Here is an 18,082-nt window from a genome sequence, read left to right as displayed (position 1 = left end):
TCACCATCATGTTCCAGGATTCATGCACCTCCTTGATATCCTTAAAAATTCCTTAATTTGTCTTTGATTGAGTAAGGGCCCTTTAAAGGCCTTAAATTTCATTAAGTATCCTTTAAAAGTCCGTAATGAAGAATTTTAGCGTGCATCATGGGGGTATTTTAATGTTCATTTGTTTCCGATTCTGCAGCAAACAACGCTTCGGCATTGGCAAATTTCGGGTTACATGATATTTTATATAAATAAATATGAATTAGATTTTTTTAAATTTTGTATTGTACTTTAAAACTAAAAAGGTGTGTTGTACTGTCTTCCTTCAAACTTATAAAGTAAATTGTGTTAGTGATCAAATTAAATGTTAAGGCAGTATGATTGGGTCAGACATATGTTTCAGATATAAGTCTGAACAAAAGGGGCTTATCTGTAAGAATTAAACTAGCAAAATCATGTTTTTTTTTATTAACTATTTAATATTTTAATATTCTTGAGGGATTTTGTAATAGTACAAATAGCTTTCTGCCTCTTGATAGTGGTGAATGTGATGAAGTAAAAACATTTCTAAAAATTCCTTAATATTTTTTGCACACAAGGGAGCGAACCATGATGATGGCTATTACAATCTTAAAACTTTACCCAGCTAGAGTCCACCAGACAAGCAAACTCAGAAAATAGCCGGGAGAGTCTGCATACTTTATTCGTGTCTCAAAACATTTCAGACATTAATTTTTTTCCATGTTGTCGGGGGGAATACAAAATTTGCCAATACATCCAGTGAAATATATCCAGCCAGCAAAACTAGTACGTGTCTAGACATTTCATTGATAAAATTCCTTTCACTCACACTTAGTCATTTCCTTTTAACTAATTTTTTTTATATTTTATATAGTAATCTTGACTTTTTATAATAAATATTAATGTATACATAATATTTATATTATAACACATAACTAATGTAACATTAATTAAGTTATACTTCTTTAGTTGCATTATGAAATAATTATGAGTGAATTACACCATGCGACAAAATTTTCACAGGATAAAAAAAAGCTACATACAAATAAAAATTATATACTTTAGTGACTGATATTGAATACTGTCCATATGATTAAAAATATCATCATCCATTTCATTAAAAACATTATTTTTAAGTAATTAAAGTTAGTAAACTAGAATAAACATTTAGCATATTTATTACTTTTATACTCTTGTTTATATTAATATTGAATGCTGAGTAATTATTTAAATTTATGACTCCAGTCCTTTCATTATTTTATTTATATTAATTATTTTCATGCAAAAATAAATTTTGTTTTTTATTATGCCAAGTAAGTCTATCTTCTAACAGGAATACATAAATACACGCACTCACTTTTTTCTTCTTCATAGCCCTAAAGAGTGATGTTGACTAGAGACATGACCCACATATTCACAGTGTAGTCAATCCAAGTATCATTAAGTTCAAAATTGTCCACTTCAGTTGATGAATAGACTGAAAGCGTTAAAACATTTTTGGGGACATAAACTATTGCTGGTTTACACTGTGGGCTGACAAGAACAAAAGAGTTACAAGAAGTTACAACAAGATCAGTAAATGCAGACAAACAACAACCTTGGACAACTCGGTGACAAACAGACGAACCCAACCATGAAACAAAACATGATCTGAACTACACGATGACCACACAATGCGACGCACAAGCTAACCCAGCGATGAAACTGAACAGATGATCTGGACAGTAGACTTCATATCTTCTATAAGTTTTTGATGTGATAACGTCTTATAAATCGATGAACTCCGGCTGCACGCACGAAAAAGCATGACTCATTGTCACGTTCCGCCTGAGCTGAGCGTGCAAGCGAGAGCACGGAACAAGCGATAGAGAGGCATGATAGGCTTGTAACGCATCTATCTCTCTTCCACTCCATCGGCCGATGTGTCCGAGTAGAAGAGAGACAGCGGCAGCACACAACTTACATCTACACGTAAACTGTTTAGTAAACTGTTTATAAAGTGAAGTGAAAAGTTAATGTGGTTTCCATTGTTCATTACAACAATTGCGGCAAAAAAGGTAATTAATTCTGGCATTTTAAGATATTGATTAGCGATATAATCTCATATATTTGTTATTATGATGTTATCACGTAAAATTATCGTCCGTAAACCGACTTTACAGACAAACCCCTTTTATAGGAATGTGCAGGAAGTATTATTTTTTTCGTGGCTTGTCTTAAGCTGTGGTGGGTACTGTAGCTTGTGAAATTGGGTGGAAAGAAAGAGATAGATTACGTTCAGAAACTAATGATTTTCTCCAGTTGCTTTAACCATAAGACATCTTGTTTTCCATGGTAATTTGTGATTGGAAGAGATATGGGGATGGCCTTTAGAATCTTTAGTTTCCTCTCCCTGGATCCACCACTAGCATACAGTTTGTAACATATGTCCAGTATTTATGTTGTCTGTATAACAACTTCTGGTTTCCTATACCAAAGTATGAAGGTTTTTTTTTAGGAATAATTGAGGATGCAGAGACAGTAGTAGCGATAGCATGTGTTCAGCATGTATTCTGAGATTAAATAAACATTTGGCTTGCATTATTATTTTGTTTAAAATTCATAATCAACTGGCAACTACAAAATACTTTTTTCTTATTACTATATGATGATACTGCAGATATCAGATATTTTCATAGCGATATAGACGTACATTATTTGTGGAGTGAAGAAATGGAAATTGAAACTGTCAGTGACAGGGATCACAGCTACTATGTAATGAGGCTGTTTTTCTTGGTTCAAAAAATAAATTTAAGGCTACATAAGTAAGAGTCCCGTTAATCCACTCTTTCGGACACAGAAAAAAAGGTTTTTATTTGTTAATCCTACATCAGATTTTAGGTTAAAACTTTGTTCTAGATATGCAGTAGTATTAAAACTAAAATTTAGTTTTAGAAAAAAGTTGTATTTATGAAGGAAAATGTGTATTTGTAATTTTACCCTTCTAAAAATTGTATTATAAGCATTTTATCATATAGTAATAATAAAAAAATATGTATTTTTTTGTTGCCAATTTTAATTATTAATTTTAAACAAAATAATAATGCAAACCAAATGTTTATTTAATCTCAGAACACATGCAGTAGCCCAAACTTAATTGCTATCGTCACTACTCCCTCTGCATCATCAATTCAATGAAATATATTAGTTACGTACTTACAGACTCGGGTCCGGATGAGCGGGACTCTGCCCTGATACGGCACAGTGTCGGGAGGTTTGAGAGGACGTGTGCGCGTGTCGGCAGGTGGTCACCGCGGGCATGGACTCGTGCATCGCCGTGTGGGACCCCAGGACCAACCGGCGGAAGCTGCTGGTGGACCACGCCCACACGTACGTGCTGTACGGCGAGCGGAGGGCGGTGGAGATCACGGCAGCGGCCTTCGACCCGGGCCTCCAGGCGCTCATCACGGGGGCCAAGGACGGCTCGCTGCGGCTGTGGAACTTCAACACCGGGGTGTGCTTCGCCAGCCTGGCCAACGAGAGCGGCCAGTGAGTGGTTGTCTACACGTGGGTAGCCACGGTCGGAAACACAGAACAAGGTTACAAAAGCTACAGGCCTCTCAATACACAGAAAGAAAGTAATGTGTATTTTTTTGTGTTGAAACCAAAACAACTGTAAATGTACATTTTGTTCAAAAGACTAAAAAATTTTATCTAATGTAAACAAAGTGAAGATATAGAATTTTGCCTAAGGGTAAACAGTTACTGTAGATGTTTGTATGATAACATTTCAAGATATGATTTTAACATTTCAAGAGAGGGAAATTATTTTGAAAATAATGTCACTAGTAGTTACCACAAGTTATCAGACTGTAGACTAAATAAAGTTCTATTAATTTCGAACAACAGTGCATACCGGCCATAGTGTCTCGTTCAATTGTTTAGTTTATCCTTACTGAAGTGAACCTGCTTTGCATCCGTTAGGGTAACTCGAAGAGATGACTCATAAGTAGTGTTATGAATGCAGACAGGACCGTTGCGCACGCCAGGTTCGGAGCTGGCTGGTGGCCCGCACGGCCACTGACGTCACGCGTCGTTCATTGACATAAGGCATGCCACGCGTGCCTGCCTGGATTCCAAGGGTCCTTGTTAACCCCCCCTCCCTCACCCTAAGCTCCCCGCGCATCGTCCCGCCTTGGGATATTATCACCTTTAGCAGCCTGAGAATTCTGGGCTTACAGAGGCCACCACGCGGAGTAATCGCGAATAATCGCCGCCTTTCAAGCGTCGGGTCGGCCCAGGATGATGCGACTCGTCACAGCTGCTCTTGTCGGTTCGAGAAGGGTGCCTCAGATACTTAAGCAGTGACGCCGTCCTGTGAGTTCCGAGCGAGTTCCGCAGAAGGGAAGTGCAACATCGGCGAAGAGGGTGAGAGACCCCCTCGAGAGTGGTGCGAAGCAGAGCGACGGGATCGAGAGAGTGCGACTGAGTGGCGCGAGACTGTGTATGTGTGGACAGGCGCAAGGCAAGGGGCGAACCACTGTTGAGCCTAGCTCCAGTGAGGAGTGCGAACTGCGGAACTTGACAGACACTGAGTGACTTGCAAATAAACATTTTTAAGTGCCAGTGATTGGTGATCAGACAATTTTTATGTACAATTATTAATTAGTAATGTAATATTAGTAATAATTAAAACTGTAATAAAACTTAATTGGACTATCTCTTACAAACCCAGTCCTCCCCACATAGGTCATAACAGTAGGGACAAGATTATATGGTGAACTGAGATAAAATCAGATTAACACCGCAGTGCATAACACCACATAACATGGAAATTGAAGTTAATACACAATATAGCACCAAAAAACAAGTTATATCATATAATTAAGCAGCATTTAATGAAAACTTAATTCTGATCATGGAAAAGTTATCTCAAAAGTTTGAAATTTAAAAATGTCATTTCCAAACAAAAAATTGTACCAATGTACATAGATCAGAAAAATTAATTTAATCTATTTTACTGTGTATCTTTTATTGAATCACTTTAAACCACTAATGCTCCCCATTTTATTTTAATTGTTACGAATGTATCTATTTAAGACCAATTTATTACAAATTATTTTATCCTAACAATGCAATGTATAAATATTATTACTATTTTAGTGGAGTAAGTATTACAAAAAGCTTTTATAAAAATAAATACAATAACAGTGAAATATTCTTTTCTAAAAATGCAATTGGACTAAAAATAACACCATAGAAGCTTGTCTCTGCTCGTCAGAGCATAACTATATTACCGTATTTACTCGCATATAGGTCGCCATCGCATTAAGGTCGCACCCATAATTTGAGGTCTTGAATTTGGTATTTAGGATTCCCCCCATATAGGTCGCACCGGTAATTTAATGACGCGAACGGCCGGCGCGCCGTGCATGAAAGAGTTAATGGGTACTGTAAAACTCCGCTACTACGAGAGCTGATAATGGCGTGATAAATTGTTGTAACAACAAGTACTCATAATAACCGAATATAGAAAATTGAAGTCAAGTTTATTCCTGACTTCTTAAATTGTCTTAATTGTAGACTATAACTCGAAAACAGTGCTTTGTATTGAAAAAATGCACAGAATAAAAGTTGTAGTAAATTTAATTACGAATAAAAAAGGCCTGTTATGATTTTTTATATCTACAGCGGTTTTCGTTATGGGTTCCGATAAATACTCACGCGAAGTGAATTCACGTCACGCGAGTTCGGCTTGCTAGCCGGCTGGTTGTTATTTTCGTTCAAAACGTGGCGAAAGAACTTGTGTGAATCAGGTAGAAAACATTCGGCTATAAGCGAAAGATATAAGAACAATGCTATCCTGAAATGCTGTGACATGTTTTTGGAGTAGATAATCACAGCGACAGACCGACAGGATGCGCTCGCGCCCTTGCCGTCAGCGATGTTTATTTTGACAGCTCAAGCAATTATCTTTTCCACGACCCTTCACAGCGTGAAAAAAAAAAAAAGAGAAAAAAACACGTTCGAATGCAGATGGAAAAGTAACTATGCAGTAAAATAAATATATTTATGGCCCTGCTAAATTTTTCTATTCAATAAGATTCGAGGTATTAGTGATTTTTCAGCAGAAACTGCTGTGTGACTAATAAACAAATTGTATCATAATAACTTAAACTTATAAAGTATTTATTAACGGCGAAGGACAGTCGTATAAGCCCATAAAAATATTTATTTTACCGAGAATGGACTATACAACCTGTCTTTTGTCACGCGCGGTGTGGGAGGGGAGGAGGATGCTGGCTGGACAGGTTTCTTACGCTCTCGCAGAAGCTACCACAGCGACTTTTTTGACTTTTTTTCGTGCGGGCGGGTAAGATAACATGACAGCTGAGACGGCTTTTCGTATGATAGTGGACACGCGGAGCTCGGCTAGACACTGCCTCCTGGACAGTCTAGAGGGGTGGTATCTATTTTTAGCCATCTCTTGTATTCCTGCCTGCTTACAGTACAGCTCTCGCCAAGATAAAAGTGAACACATAGTGCCCAACAAAGTGTAACAGACTCGTTTTTCAGCCGATTTTACTCAAATTTTCGACTTTCTCTGCTCAAATTTTTCACAGTTTCTCAAAAAACGGTCGTATAAACGGAATTGACGCATCAGAGGGGGGTCGCATCGGCGGGATTGTACTGTATTGCAAAAAAAATTCCTCAAAAATTTTAAAAATTTTTTCTTCACATATAGGTCGCACTTCATTTTTTCCCCATCAAATCTGGTAAAATTGCCGCGATCTATATGCGAGTAAATACGGTACTTTGTTTTTTTTTGTTACCATGTTTGTTACGACAATTGCGAGCCTCCGCTGTGAACTTTCAGTGTGTTCTTTATTGTTTGGTTTTGTTGTCCGAGTGAGTGATTTCATGTTTTGTTTTATTGTTCGATGACGAGGGGCGGCGAGATGAGGGTGAAGCACTGACGGGATTAACGAGCGGCGGGAAAAACTCGCTGGCTCACGGAAATGCCGTCCTGTTTCCCTGCTTGCGAAAGATTTGGTGGTGGCCCGGCCGGGAGTAGCAGTAGAACGTAGACACAATCTATTATGAAGCCCCAAAGAAAAAAAAAATCATGTCGTTATGTCAGGTGAATGTGGAGGCCAGAGAAAAAGAACTCTGTCGTCATGACCATTACGACCAATCCACCAGTCGGGGACTTTGACGTTCAACCACTCTCATACAAAGAGATTCCAAAAGGGAGGCTCTATCATGTTGCAAAATAAAGTTTGAAGGTTCACCCTCTACTAATTGGGAAAAGATCCATTTTTTTCGCGCTGCAAGCTAGAAAACAACAAAGCAGCATTCAAGCGTGCACTCATCTAAAACTGTTTGAGTTACTCTTTAATTGTAACGATGAACCAAAACTCTACAACGCTTACAGTTGATACTGTTAAAATTTACAACTGGCACATTCTTTTACAGACACACTGCAATTAGAGAGGCAAACTTTTATTCTCCTGTATGTCTTCGCCCATTTTTTTACAGATGGTTTTTCAATGTATAGTCATACACAAAGCAAAATGGCGTATGCGAGGTATTGTGTTTGAAGTAGTGCAGCTATAGGTGGGTGGAGGCTGGATTGTTTGTAGTGTTGGTGAGGGAGAGGAAGGAAGGAAGGCGGGCGGTGTCGCAGGAGGGTGACGGGCATCATCTGGCTGCGGTCGCGGATCCTGGCCATGGGCTGGGACCGGCGCGTCTCGGAGTTCGAGGACAGCGCGTGGGTGACGCGCGGCAAGACGTGGGCGCGCAGGCACGCCGGGGACGTGCTGTGTGCCGCCGTGAGCCCCCCGCAGGCGCTGGCCACGGCCTCCTGCTCCGGGGAGCTGGTGCTGTGGGCGCTGGAGACGGGCCAGGCGTACCGGCGGCACAGCGTCGCTAACCCCGCGCCCGCGTGAGCGCCGGTCCTCCCTTTGTTCCCGGCGTGTGCCCACTCCGTCACACCTAGTTCGCTTATTTATGAAAGGGTATAAGTCAACTTTTTTGAAGAAATGAATTACATACAGGATGCAAATCTGTGGGTGTTTACGCATCGTTTAGTTACTAAAAGGCACTAGTCTGATGCAAGGAAGTGGGTTTACCGACCGCCAGAAAATCTCATTTACTTATGAAAAGGAATTAGTCAGTGGACTTATGTCCTTTTATATCCATATGGTTGCAGCTGGTTACAAAGATAAAACAAAACAGCTGTATACTCGTCCGACCTCCTTGGCAGTTGCTTCCGAATTCATTGACGGCCGTGTGTCACATACTTTTGTGCTTCGTCAAACATCCAACAAAGGTTTGAATCCTACTGTTCCTGTTCATAAGGTGTATCCTGAGAAAAAAGTGCCAATTAATGCAGACAAGATTACTGACTTAAAGAAGGTTCTCTGTTATGTTCCAGCTGAACACAAAGACTTCTTTGATGAGATTATTCAGTGGCCGACCAAGCAAACAGACAGAGCTACCATATCACTGTAACAGGCATTGTTACATTAGAACATACAAAGTGAGAAGTTATTAATACATTTGTACATGTTTTCAAAACAATGTGTAGGCTTACATCACTGTTGTTAAAAGTGAATTATGCTTTATTACATAACTTTTGTAGTGTTGTGTGAAATGTTTATGCCTGTGATGTTATGCATTATTAGGTCAGCGAAAATGCTTTAAAGTGTTCAATACCATGGTGTACATGTTTTCCAAACTACCGTATATACTCGTGTATAGCGCGCCCTTTTTTCCCCTCAAGTAAAGGAAAAAAATAAGGATGCGCGCTATACACGGGGAAAAAAATTTTTGGGGGGGGGGGGGGGGGAGGAGTGGAAGTCGTTAACTGCCGGGTGACGGGTGACGTTTCTGGCCAGCCCCCACACATACGCACAAGCAACAAGGCCTCTGTTTCACACACACACACACACACACACACACACACACGCACACGCGCAAGCTCGCACATCATGGTCTCTTGTTTATTTTTAGACCTCCCCCCTTTACAGAAAGCCAGCTCAGAAGCTAGTAAAAAGAGAGAGAGAGAAAGAGAGAATGTTGTCACCAGTTCCCCCCCCCCCCCCCCCCCCCCCCCCCCCGGCAACTTCTTCGCTTCCTCCATTCCTCACCGGTGAGTCATCAAGTTCTCCGCGCCAGCTTAGCAACGTAGCGCGGCACGCCTCCCTCCCTTCCTTCCTTCCACGTACCAGTTGTGACGATATAGCGCTTCATTATCTTCCGTTTAGACAGCAGAGTTTATGTATTTTCCTGACGCATCACCACACATCAATTTAAATAATCAGATACCACAAAATGTTAGTAAAATTTATTTATGGGGGAAAAAAAAATTTCAATTTTTTTTTCTTTGGAATTAGTTGCAAAAATCGTGGTGCGCGCTATACACGAGGGCGCGCTATACACGAGTAAATACGGTATATGTTGGTTGAATTACATCATTGTTTTTCGATTGGAATGTTTTATTACATAACTTTTGTTGACTTGCAAGGTTAAGTTATAAAAAGGCTTAAGTCTGTGATATTTAACCATTTTTTTCTCGCAGTAAATGAAATACTTGCAAGGCATGCACTTGTCAATGTACATTAACATTAAGTACAGAGTAATGGAAAAATATTAATTTTGATGTATGAAACGTGGTATATCAGATATGATATAGTTTTTTGTATATTCCCACAACTTTTAGTAAATTGACTTATGCCCTTTCATAATTAAGCGATTCAGTTATAGTAGCAGTTATGATAGTATATTTTATAAAATATATTATTCATAAAGTTTTTCTAATTAGTATTACTGCTATTGTTCATCCATTATTTGTAATTGATGAATAAGCCATAATTTTACGAATAGAGGTTTGATTTTGTCCTCCAATTGCACCAATAATAATTAATAGATAATATTATTGCACTTATATTTATTCAGGGGCGAAAGGTGGTTTTCAACAACCAACATTTTTGGTAAGAAAATTTTGTGTACTGGAAAATCTTTTTTTTTTTTAATTTTAAGATACACAACTTTAAAGTTTTCTAAATCATTATCCTTCATAATAATCAAAAATGGCAATGAAAAAAATCTGTAAACGTCTAATTTCTACAATTATGTATATATATTATATGTATATTTGTACCTCGGAGGCATAAGACACTGGCACAAAAACAATATTATTTTTCATGAGAGCAGTTTAAAGAATTTTAAAAAGTTTGCCACCTATTTACTAGACTATTTTCTACCCAAAATATGTGAATTTTTGACATGTCGTAGATCTTAGCGTTGTATGCCATTAGAAAGAACATCAAACAATGGTCAAGTGAATGGTTAAAAGTGTGTATTGCCCTAAAGTGGACATAGTGTATTATGCCTCCGAAGTACAGATGTGTGTTTATGTATGTGTGTATGTATGTATTTATGTATGTGTGTGTATTTATGTATGTATGTATGTATGTATGTATGTATGTATGTATGTATGTATGTATGTATGTATGTATGTATGTATGTATGTATGTATGTATGTATGTATGTATGTATGTATGTATATAAAATGTATGCATTGTACAATGCCACAATAGAGAAATATTCTTAATACATATTTATCCCATTATCACTATATGTATTAACCCACAACCCCTTCTCATTAATGCACATTAAAAAACTAACATGGCTCATAAAATAAATCTAAATTTGGTTTTCCACCTATAACCCTATAAGCCATTTTGAAATCCCAGCCTTTTGATTAAGTATTCTAAAATAATGTGGTTCATGTCTAAAGTTGGTCTTATACTTAAAATTAGTTAATAGCAAATTTTCAAATACGTCACAGCAAAACTGTCGGGCCTAATGTCTTTGTCTTTGACTCATTAGATCTCTATTTCTCCCTCCTGCCTACATGCACTGCTCTCCTTTTCCGTGTTCTCATCCCCACGGGGGAGAAACTTTTATTGTTGAGTCGGAGACAGTTTTTGAAATAGTTTTGGGCACACTCGCTAGAGGTAGAATTCATAATATACCACTAACATATATATTGATTGTGCAAAACAATGCATCAGCGATTATCAGGCAAACAAACCAGTAAAAATTAATTCACTTTATTTTGTCAGCTACATATTTTGTGTTGTGGCATACCAGAAATACTGAATCTCTTACTCATTTATATATAAAATGCTTTTTTATTACAAAACTGTATTAAGCTTTTTTTTTCTTTAAATCTTTTCTACTAAGCAACTAGTCGTCAAATAGTCAAATTAGTATTATAAAGCTAACCTATTTGAATTGAAACTCCCACCCAAGTTTTTTTTTTTTTTTTACTAGTAGTTACGGGCTCACCTGACAGATAGCGTCACATGTCGCTTAAAAACATGGTTTTAGTTTCCGCTGTGAGAGTGGCACTTCTATATCTCCCTCCTTGTTCTATGCTGCTTGGATGGCTGGAGAAAGCGAAGCCAAACTTCGGTTCCCTTGCAGTGCGTAACCACAAATATACCTACCAAGGGATCAGTTCGTAACTTAAATTTTTAATGCCATTTCAACAATCCATTTCTTTTGTTGAGGATCCAAAAGACTTTTCTGAAATGAGTTGTTCTTTACCAACATATTAATGCATAAGATACACACAGAGAGAAGGTTTGGTTTTTCCAGTCTGACTGCGTTCTGGCCCGAGCGGAAAACACATAGATAGCCGAGCTGTGTGTCGTTGAGTAAGAAGCGGATAACAGACATTAGATCACGACAGGAGTGGAGTGTGTCCCCTTTACTCTTCACCTGAGCTAAAGGTGACAACTTCCGCACCCGGCCAGGATTGCGTCTAATTTGCACAACATAATATATTCAAAATTTTTATTTAATTTTATCATCTTGTGCAAACTATCTGACGTATTTAAACACTTTATTAATGGTGCAGACAAAACTACAAAGGACAAACAATTCCTAATTATTTAAAATATTTCAATTAAAAAAAATGTAGCAATACAAACATAAGAACATTTTTGCAAATTTATTTTGAACTTCATTCGTTTCCAGACAAACTCTATTCTCATTTAACTGTATCTTTTCATACATCTCAAATAAAAAATGTCATGAATCAGGAATCCCTATAACTGTGATGTTGTCAGTCTGCTCTCGCGGTGCGAAGTCAATCAAAAGACTTTGGCTTTCAGACCGAAAGGTTCCGAAGATTTCCGAGGGGGTGGTCGAGAAATACTGACTTCGATATCTCGAAGTTGGGGGTCAGCGCGACCTACTGAAAGGTGTCCGAAACAAGGAAGGATTGACTCGCATATCTCTCGCACAAGATTCATAGAGCTTATGGAGGGGACTAGTGCAGCACTCTGGTGGCTTGGAAATGAACTACGGGGCACTGATTGTTGCCATGAGGCGCCAGGGGGCAGGCGTTTAGCGGGCGTTCAAACACCCAGGGAAAAAACTTGCAAATGTGCCACGAGAGGGCAGAGGCGGTCCCTTCGTAGACCGATGGGCGTCCTTGGATTCAGCCCGGGATTGATGACCGACCAGTGAACTGGGCATGAGCTGTAGGGAGGGGGGGGGGGGGGGATTTAAAATGTGCGTGAAACTCTCTTGGCAGGGGCCCGAGTTGTGCCAAAACGTAAGTTAAGACGACCTGCGGGTGTGCCTGACATTGCTCGCGTAAAGCTGGCTCTCAGAATCTAGCTGCTCTAATAGCTTGCAGGACATAGCACTTCTTGTCACGGCTCGGAGGAGAATTACAGGCGACGGACGTGCGCCAAGACGATCGCACTTGCTGGGTCATTAGATGGCTGGCAAAATTAGATTTAATGCTGGGAAAAGATTGGGTAGACTGGCCTGACAAAGATTATAAGGGAGTGTACAGGAGGCGGAAAAAGTTCAAGTTTTTTTTAGCTGCAAACATGGTAACTGGCAAAATTATTTTTCCAAATTTAGAATTGTGCCAAAAATATTAATTGGCGGAACAGCTACAATTTCACTAGTTAATCTGTCTCACACACAACCAATGCCAGGGTCCTCTGGGACATAAATAATGAATGTTTGTGGGCACTTATTTGTAAATCTTCGTTCTGCCTCTTACCTGAACACGTCTACAGCTTTCTTGCTCTTACGTGCTCCGTCGTAAGGCGGAGCAACATAACAACGTATTGCATGTATCGCTGCATAATACTCCTGCTGTGTAGGCGTAGAAGTTTTCAGTCACTCGATGCATCACAGTTCATTTTTCACACGTAAAGATTTTGCGTCTCTGCGCAAAGTAGCGTAAACTCTTATGTGGTTAAAACACCAAAATTATACGTCCAGGTGCCCGACACAACATCCGAAAACCGCCACACTGTGTGTGCCGATGTCATCTGTTTCCCGGTCACACCACGTCTGTACAGGTGTTGAACCATGCATACGTCACGTCCTCTGACGTCACGTCCTCAACTAAGTCTGGCCTCAAATTTCTCACTCACTGAGGCCTGACATTTAAAGTCTATTTAAAATACATCCAGCAACATTAAGACCTAAATATTAATTAAATAACTTTATAAATATTATTACCAATATTTTATATGAAATACAGCCTTTCACTTGACTCATATATTTGAAAGCACTGTAACCTTGTGGAAACCATGGCCTTCTCCTAGCGCCTATCAGCCAACAGGAATTAAAAATGAGCGAAAAACCATACTTAAAATGTTAAAACGATTATAACAAATTACAAAAACATCTTGAACAATAAGGCAACCAAATAAATTAATTTAAATTAGTACAAATGTTTTAAAGACATGTTAAACAACCAAGAAAAAAAATGTGGCGGAAATGCCAAAGGTGAAGAATACTGTCTCAAATGTATAGTGTGCTTGATTTAAAATTATTTTTGATCCTAAAATATTATATTTGGATAACTGATTCAGAATCTAATAAATAGACATTTCATTGATCTTAAAGTAAGGGAATAGACTGTTCCCGTGTCTCCATGGAATATTTTTCCTGTCCAGCGTGATGTATTTGTGTCCTTTTAATGGTACCTTTGGTTGTTTAGCCGCGTAAGTTTGAAAATATTAATGAGTACTAGGTGTAAGTATAACACACAATGCCTGGAAATGTAATAATATATAATTAATTTGAACTACCAAACAACATGAAAATTTTAAGTTTGTAATTTTATTGTTTTAAACAGTGGTTTACCTTGCAAGCATAGGGAACATAGGGTGCAGTACTAAGAAATGAAAATGCGTAAAACAAATGCAGCCGCTGTAACACAAGTTCAGGAACTTGGGCAGAACTGTTTAGTGACAGCCACATAACAGGTGTTTTTGCTGTGAGAGTTTAAACCAAAGTACAGAGAAAAAAAGCTTTGTATATTCGAGATAGTCTTATCATCCTCCAGTTTTCTTATTTCAAGACAGGGGCGGGTACATGATTTACTTCTGGGAGTGGCACTGGAACTCCCCAATGAAATCAGGGTAACAAGACTTGATAATCTAGAAATTAATAACTGAGTCTAGATACTATTGGATCCAGACTCAGTTATTTATAGTTACACATCCATCTTTGTTAAGTATTTAATATAAAAATAGCACAAAATTTACTTCAGCAGTATTTTTATCCATTGCATCGTTTACCCTTCTTAGGGTCGGGATCAGCTTGTGTTTCAAGACAAACCTTCCATCGGAAAACAGCCCCGATCGGAACAGTACTGTAACGATGAAGGCAGAGTGTTCAGGGAGCTGACAACAGCAGTGGGATACTTGTGAACCTCCTGATAGGGGCAGCTCTGGCTCAGAGGCGAGGCTGGGCGACGCCACGGACGACTCCCGCGCGTCGGAGGCGGGCGTGATGTCGAGGCAGATGGCCGTGTACGCCTTGCTGTTCCTGAGGACACGGCCCATGCAGGTCGACACGGGCACGCTGCTCGTGGCCGTGGGCAGCGGCGCGGTGCAGGTGCGTGTCGGTCCGTCACTGACACACCCCTACGCATTAGTCAGTGTTTCAGTGCAAGGTGGCGTGGTGTTAGGGGGGCAGCCTTGTTGGATGCACGGGGTCGCTAAGGGTGACGCTGGCTCATGCGTCACGCCTCTTCACCTCTGTGCGCAAAATGGCGTGCAGTCTTCTAGTCTGCACACGCCTCTATGGAACTTTAAGGAGTTACTCTAACACTGTTGATACCCGAAAATACTGCAACTCTGAATAAAATGCAACCCCAAACATTTTGATCATGAGTTTATGAAAATTCTTAACGGGGTAAAAATCCCAATTCAAACCAAAAAAAAACTTAAAAATTATTTAAATTAGTAAATTTATGCCTTATTATTAACATCTTTCTGGTTCCTTTTTCTGTCAGTAGACTGATTTACATGGCCTTTTTTGAAACAGCAAGTGGCAATTAGAAGGGAAAAAGGCAGTAATTATAAGGAAAAGAGTTAAATTTAAATTAGTAAATTTATGCCGTATTAACATCTTTCTGGTGCCTTTTTCTGTCAGTAGAATGATTTACATGGCCTTTTTTGAAACAGCAAGTGGCAATTATAAGGGAAAAAGACAGCAATCATAAGGAAAAGAGTTTTTTGGCTGTAGTTCATAAGCCATTAGTCAGAGCAAAGAATGCTGTGATACATGATGGTTGCCAGGAATGGTGTTTGAAGAAGGGGGAGGGGCTACCTTGGCTAGCAGCCACGTTCCAAAGTGTTAACTTGTATCGTCTGTCACACCTGTAACACCCACTTTTCAGTGGCAAGGTTAGGAAAGCCTCGTCAGTAAACAAGCGGGGACTAAAGTTGGCATAATTGATGCAGTTCACAGGCAGATAGTGTAGTTTTTCAACTAAGTGGAGGTTCAGGATGCAGTAATTACTAGCGGTCTTAGGTGGCTTCCGTGATACAGAGCGTGTGATTTTTCAACTAAACTGTTCCCATATTCACATCTTACAGCCGCAAGATACAAGTTTGCGATTATAACACAACTCTTAATTTCAGGTTTATTAGTTTTGATAAAAACTGTAAATATATTATTTTATGCAGGAATATTAAAGAATGAAGCTCTATGCACTTCCCTATGTGGGAATTTTTTATACCTAAAAACAACCAAAAAAACAAATTTTTTTTTAGCCTTTTTCACTGTTAAAAAAAATACACTATAAAGACGAAACCATGAAACGAAACTTGCATAGGCGTGCCTACAGGGGGGGCCAGGTGGGCCATGGCCCCCCCTAATGTAATCACTCAGATCGGCATTTTCTCTAATGCGTTCGTTAATATTCATATATTCCTGGCACTGTGACACTCAAACTGTGTTTCAGTGTTGCAGCATGCTAATTAACAATATTTTTTAACATTTTATCGTTCTGGAAATACAACCGCCTTAGTTTATTTAAAACACGAGGTCCCTTAAAATGGCCAAGCAAAAAAAAAATTTAAGAGGTTTCTTAAAGTTCTGTTGTCTGAATTGCTGTGTTTGCATTCACTAAAAAGAAGTTCATTTCAAGGTAGATCTGGACCAAGCTATTGAAAAATTCGAGAGGGAAAAATGTGTAAGTACCCTTTAAACATTGTCTATGGAAAAAAACATATTTTCAAGATTGTTAAAATTATATGGATACAAATATTAACTAGTAAACATATCTCGCTTATACTGCACAAAAATATAAACACGCAATGAGTGAATGTATTTAGGCTGTTTAACATTCTAAATTCAGCTTCTGATTTAAAAATTTAGCAGGGCCCCCCCTAATGGAAATGTCTGGGCACACCTATGGAAACTTGTATAGTCAAGTAAAATGGTTCTTAACTGCTATTCGCAATCACACACCATCAAGAATTCTTGTTTGGTTTGTAAATGGCGCAGTAGAGGCCATTTGGCGACCAGCCAAGCCACCGGACTGGCATCCAGCCAAGCCACCGGACTGGCATCCTGGAGACCTCTGGCGTGAATCCCGGTGGGGAAGAACTAGTACTAGTTCCATTTGGCCATAGTTTCCTGAAATCCCTCCAGGCAAATGATACATACTGTAGGCCATGGCCAATTCTGTGGCCAAAATCCCTGTTCTATTAAGCTATGTGTTATTGTCTCTAATGACATCGGTCTTAACAAGATGTTAAAACCTGTTAGTAGGGACACAATTATGTGGTGAATCCGATAAAACAGAAATAACATTGAAAAGTGCGTCAATACACCATGTCCACCGAAATGAATGTTAATGCACCATTTAGCACCTAAATGCAACTAAAAGAATTAAAGAATTAAATTATTCATAAATTTAATATAATAAATTTAATAAATGTAATTTATTTAGCAGGAACTTTTTGCTTCAAAAGTTATGTAGTAAATACATGGAAAAATTTAGTTTTTTGATATTTTTATTTGGAACTCATTTTTACATTATGGCATTATTACATTTTTCAGACACACAAATATGTTCTTATTGTTTCGAGTAGTTAATCATGCTTATTAAAAATTATTATATTTTAAAGTACAAAATATTTGTTTAATAATATGCTATATTCATGAATCAACAAAGTTAATAAAAAACACAAACATTAACACCGAAATCTCCTGTTCTCAAACAAAACTAGCCCAAAAATATAACCACATATTCTTGTCCCTACCAATTAGATTTAATACAAAATAAAATACAAGATTGTAACGAGGGACTGAAAAAATGGCTGAGAAGAAACTTATTAACTGACCATCCTCTGGAATGATTTTACACATTGAGTGCAAACCACAGGTGTGGTCTGTCCTTTGTGTTGCGGAAGGCATAAGGAATTATTGCCTGCCTCTATGCTTATAGACTGCTTGTGTTATGTTAGTTATTTACTATTTAGTTAGTTAGCAGCCATGCCATCTCTCACTAAGGCTCGGTCTCACGTGAGTTGTAAGTAATTTCATTTTCTTGTCATCACTATTACCTGATAGTCATTCCTGAAAATTTATCACGATAATTAGAGGTATGGAACATTTTGTGGATTCATTTTGTAGAATGCAAATCTTCATACTCATACTGTGTTCATGATTTAACCGCAGTTATTTGGACATTTAACCACAGTTATTTGGACACGTCCCTCTACGATCGTGAGCCAACACAGGGTGT

At 38.6% G+C, this 18,082-nt stretch overlaps 1 protein-coding gene across 1 annotated transcript in view; it reads left to right on the top strand.

Annotated features, from left to right (window-relative positions):
* The window catches only part of LOC134538619 (WD repeat-containing protein on Y chromosome), a 117,210-nt gene that overhangs the window by 47,422 nt on the left and 51,706 nt on the right, over window positions 1-18,082 (top strand). Inside the window, exons 11-15 of the mRNA XM_063380051.1 lie at window positions 3,293-3,537; window positions 7,676-7,933; window positions 8,046-8,056; window positions 9,920-9,983; window positions 14,763-14,937. Coding sequence (XP_063236121.1) covers window positions 3,293-3,537; window positions 7,676-7,933; window positions 8,046-8,056; window positions 9,920-9,983; window positions 14,763-14,937 — 753 coding nt within the window. The remainder of the gene's footprint in view (window positions 1-3,292; window positions 3,538-7,675; window positions 7,934-8,045; window positions 8,057-9,919; window positions 9,984-14,762; window positions 14,938-18,082) is intronic.

Source organism: Bacillus rossius, chromosome 13, assembly GCF_032445375.1.
Source record: "Bacillus rossius redtenbacheri isolate Brsri chromosome 13, Brsri_v3, whole genome shotgun sequence".
In the NCBI taxonomy this organism is placed as follows: Eukaryota; Metazoa; Arthropoda; class Insecta; order Phasmatodea; family Bacillidae; genus Bacillus; species Bacillus rossius.
Note: the sequence above shows the minus strand (reverse complement) of the source record. Positions and strands in the feature narration are given on the sequence as shown.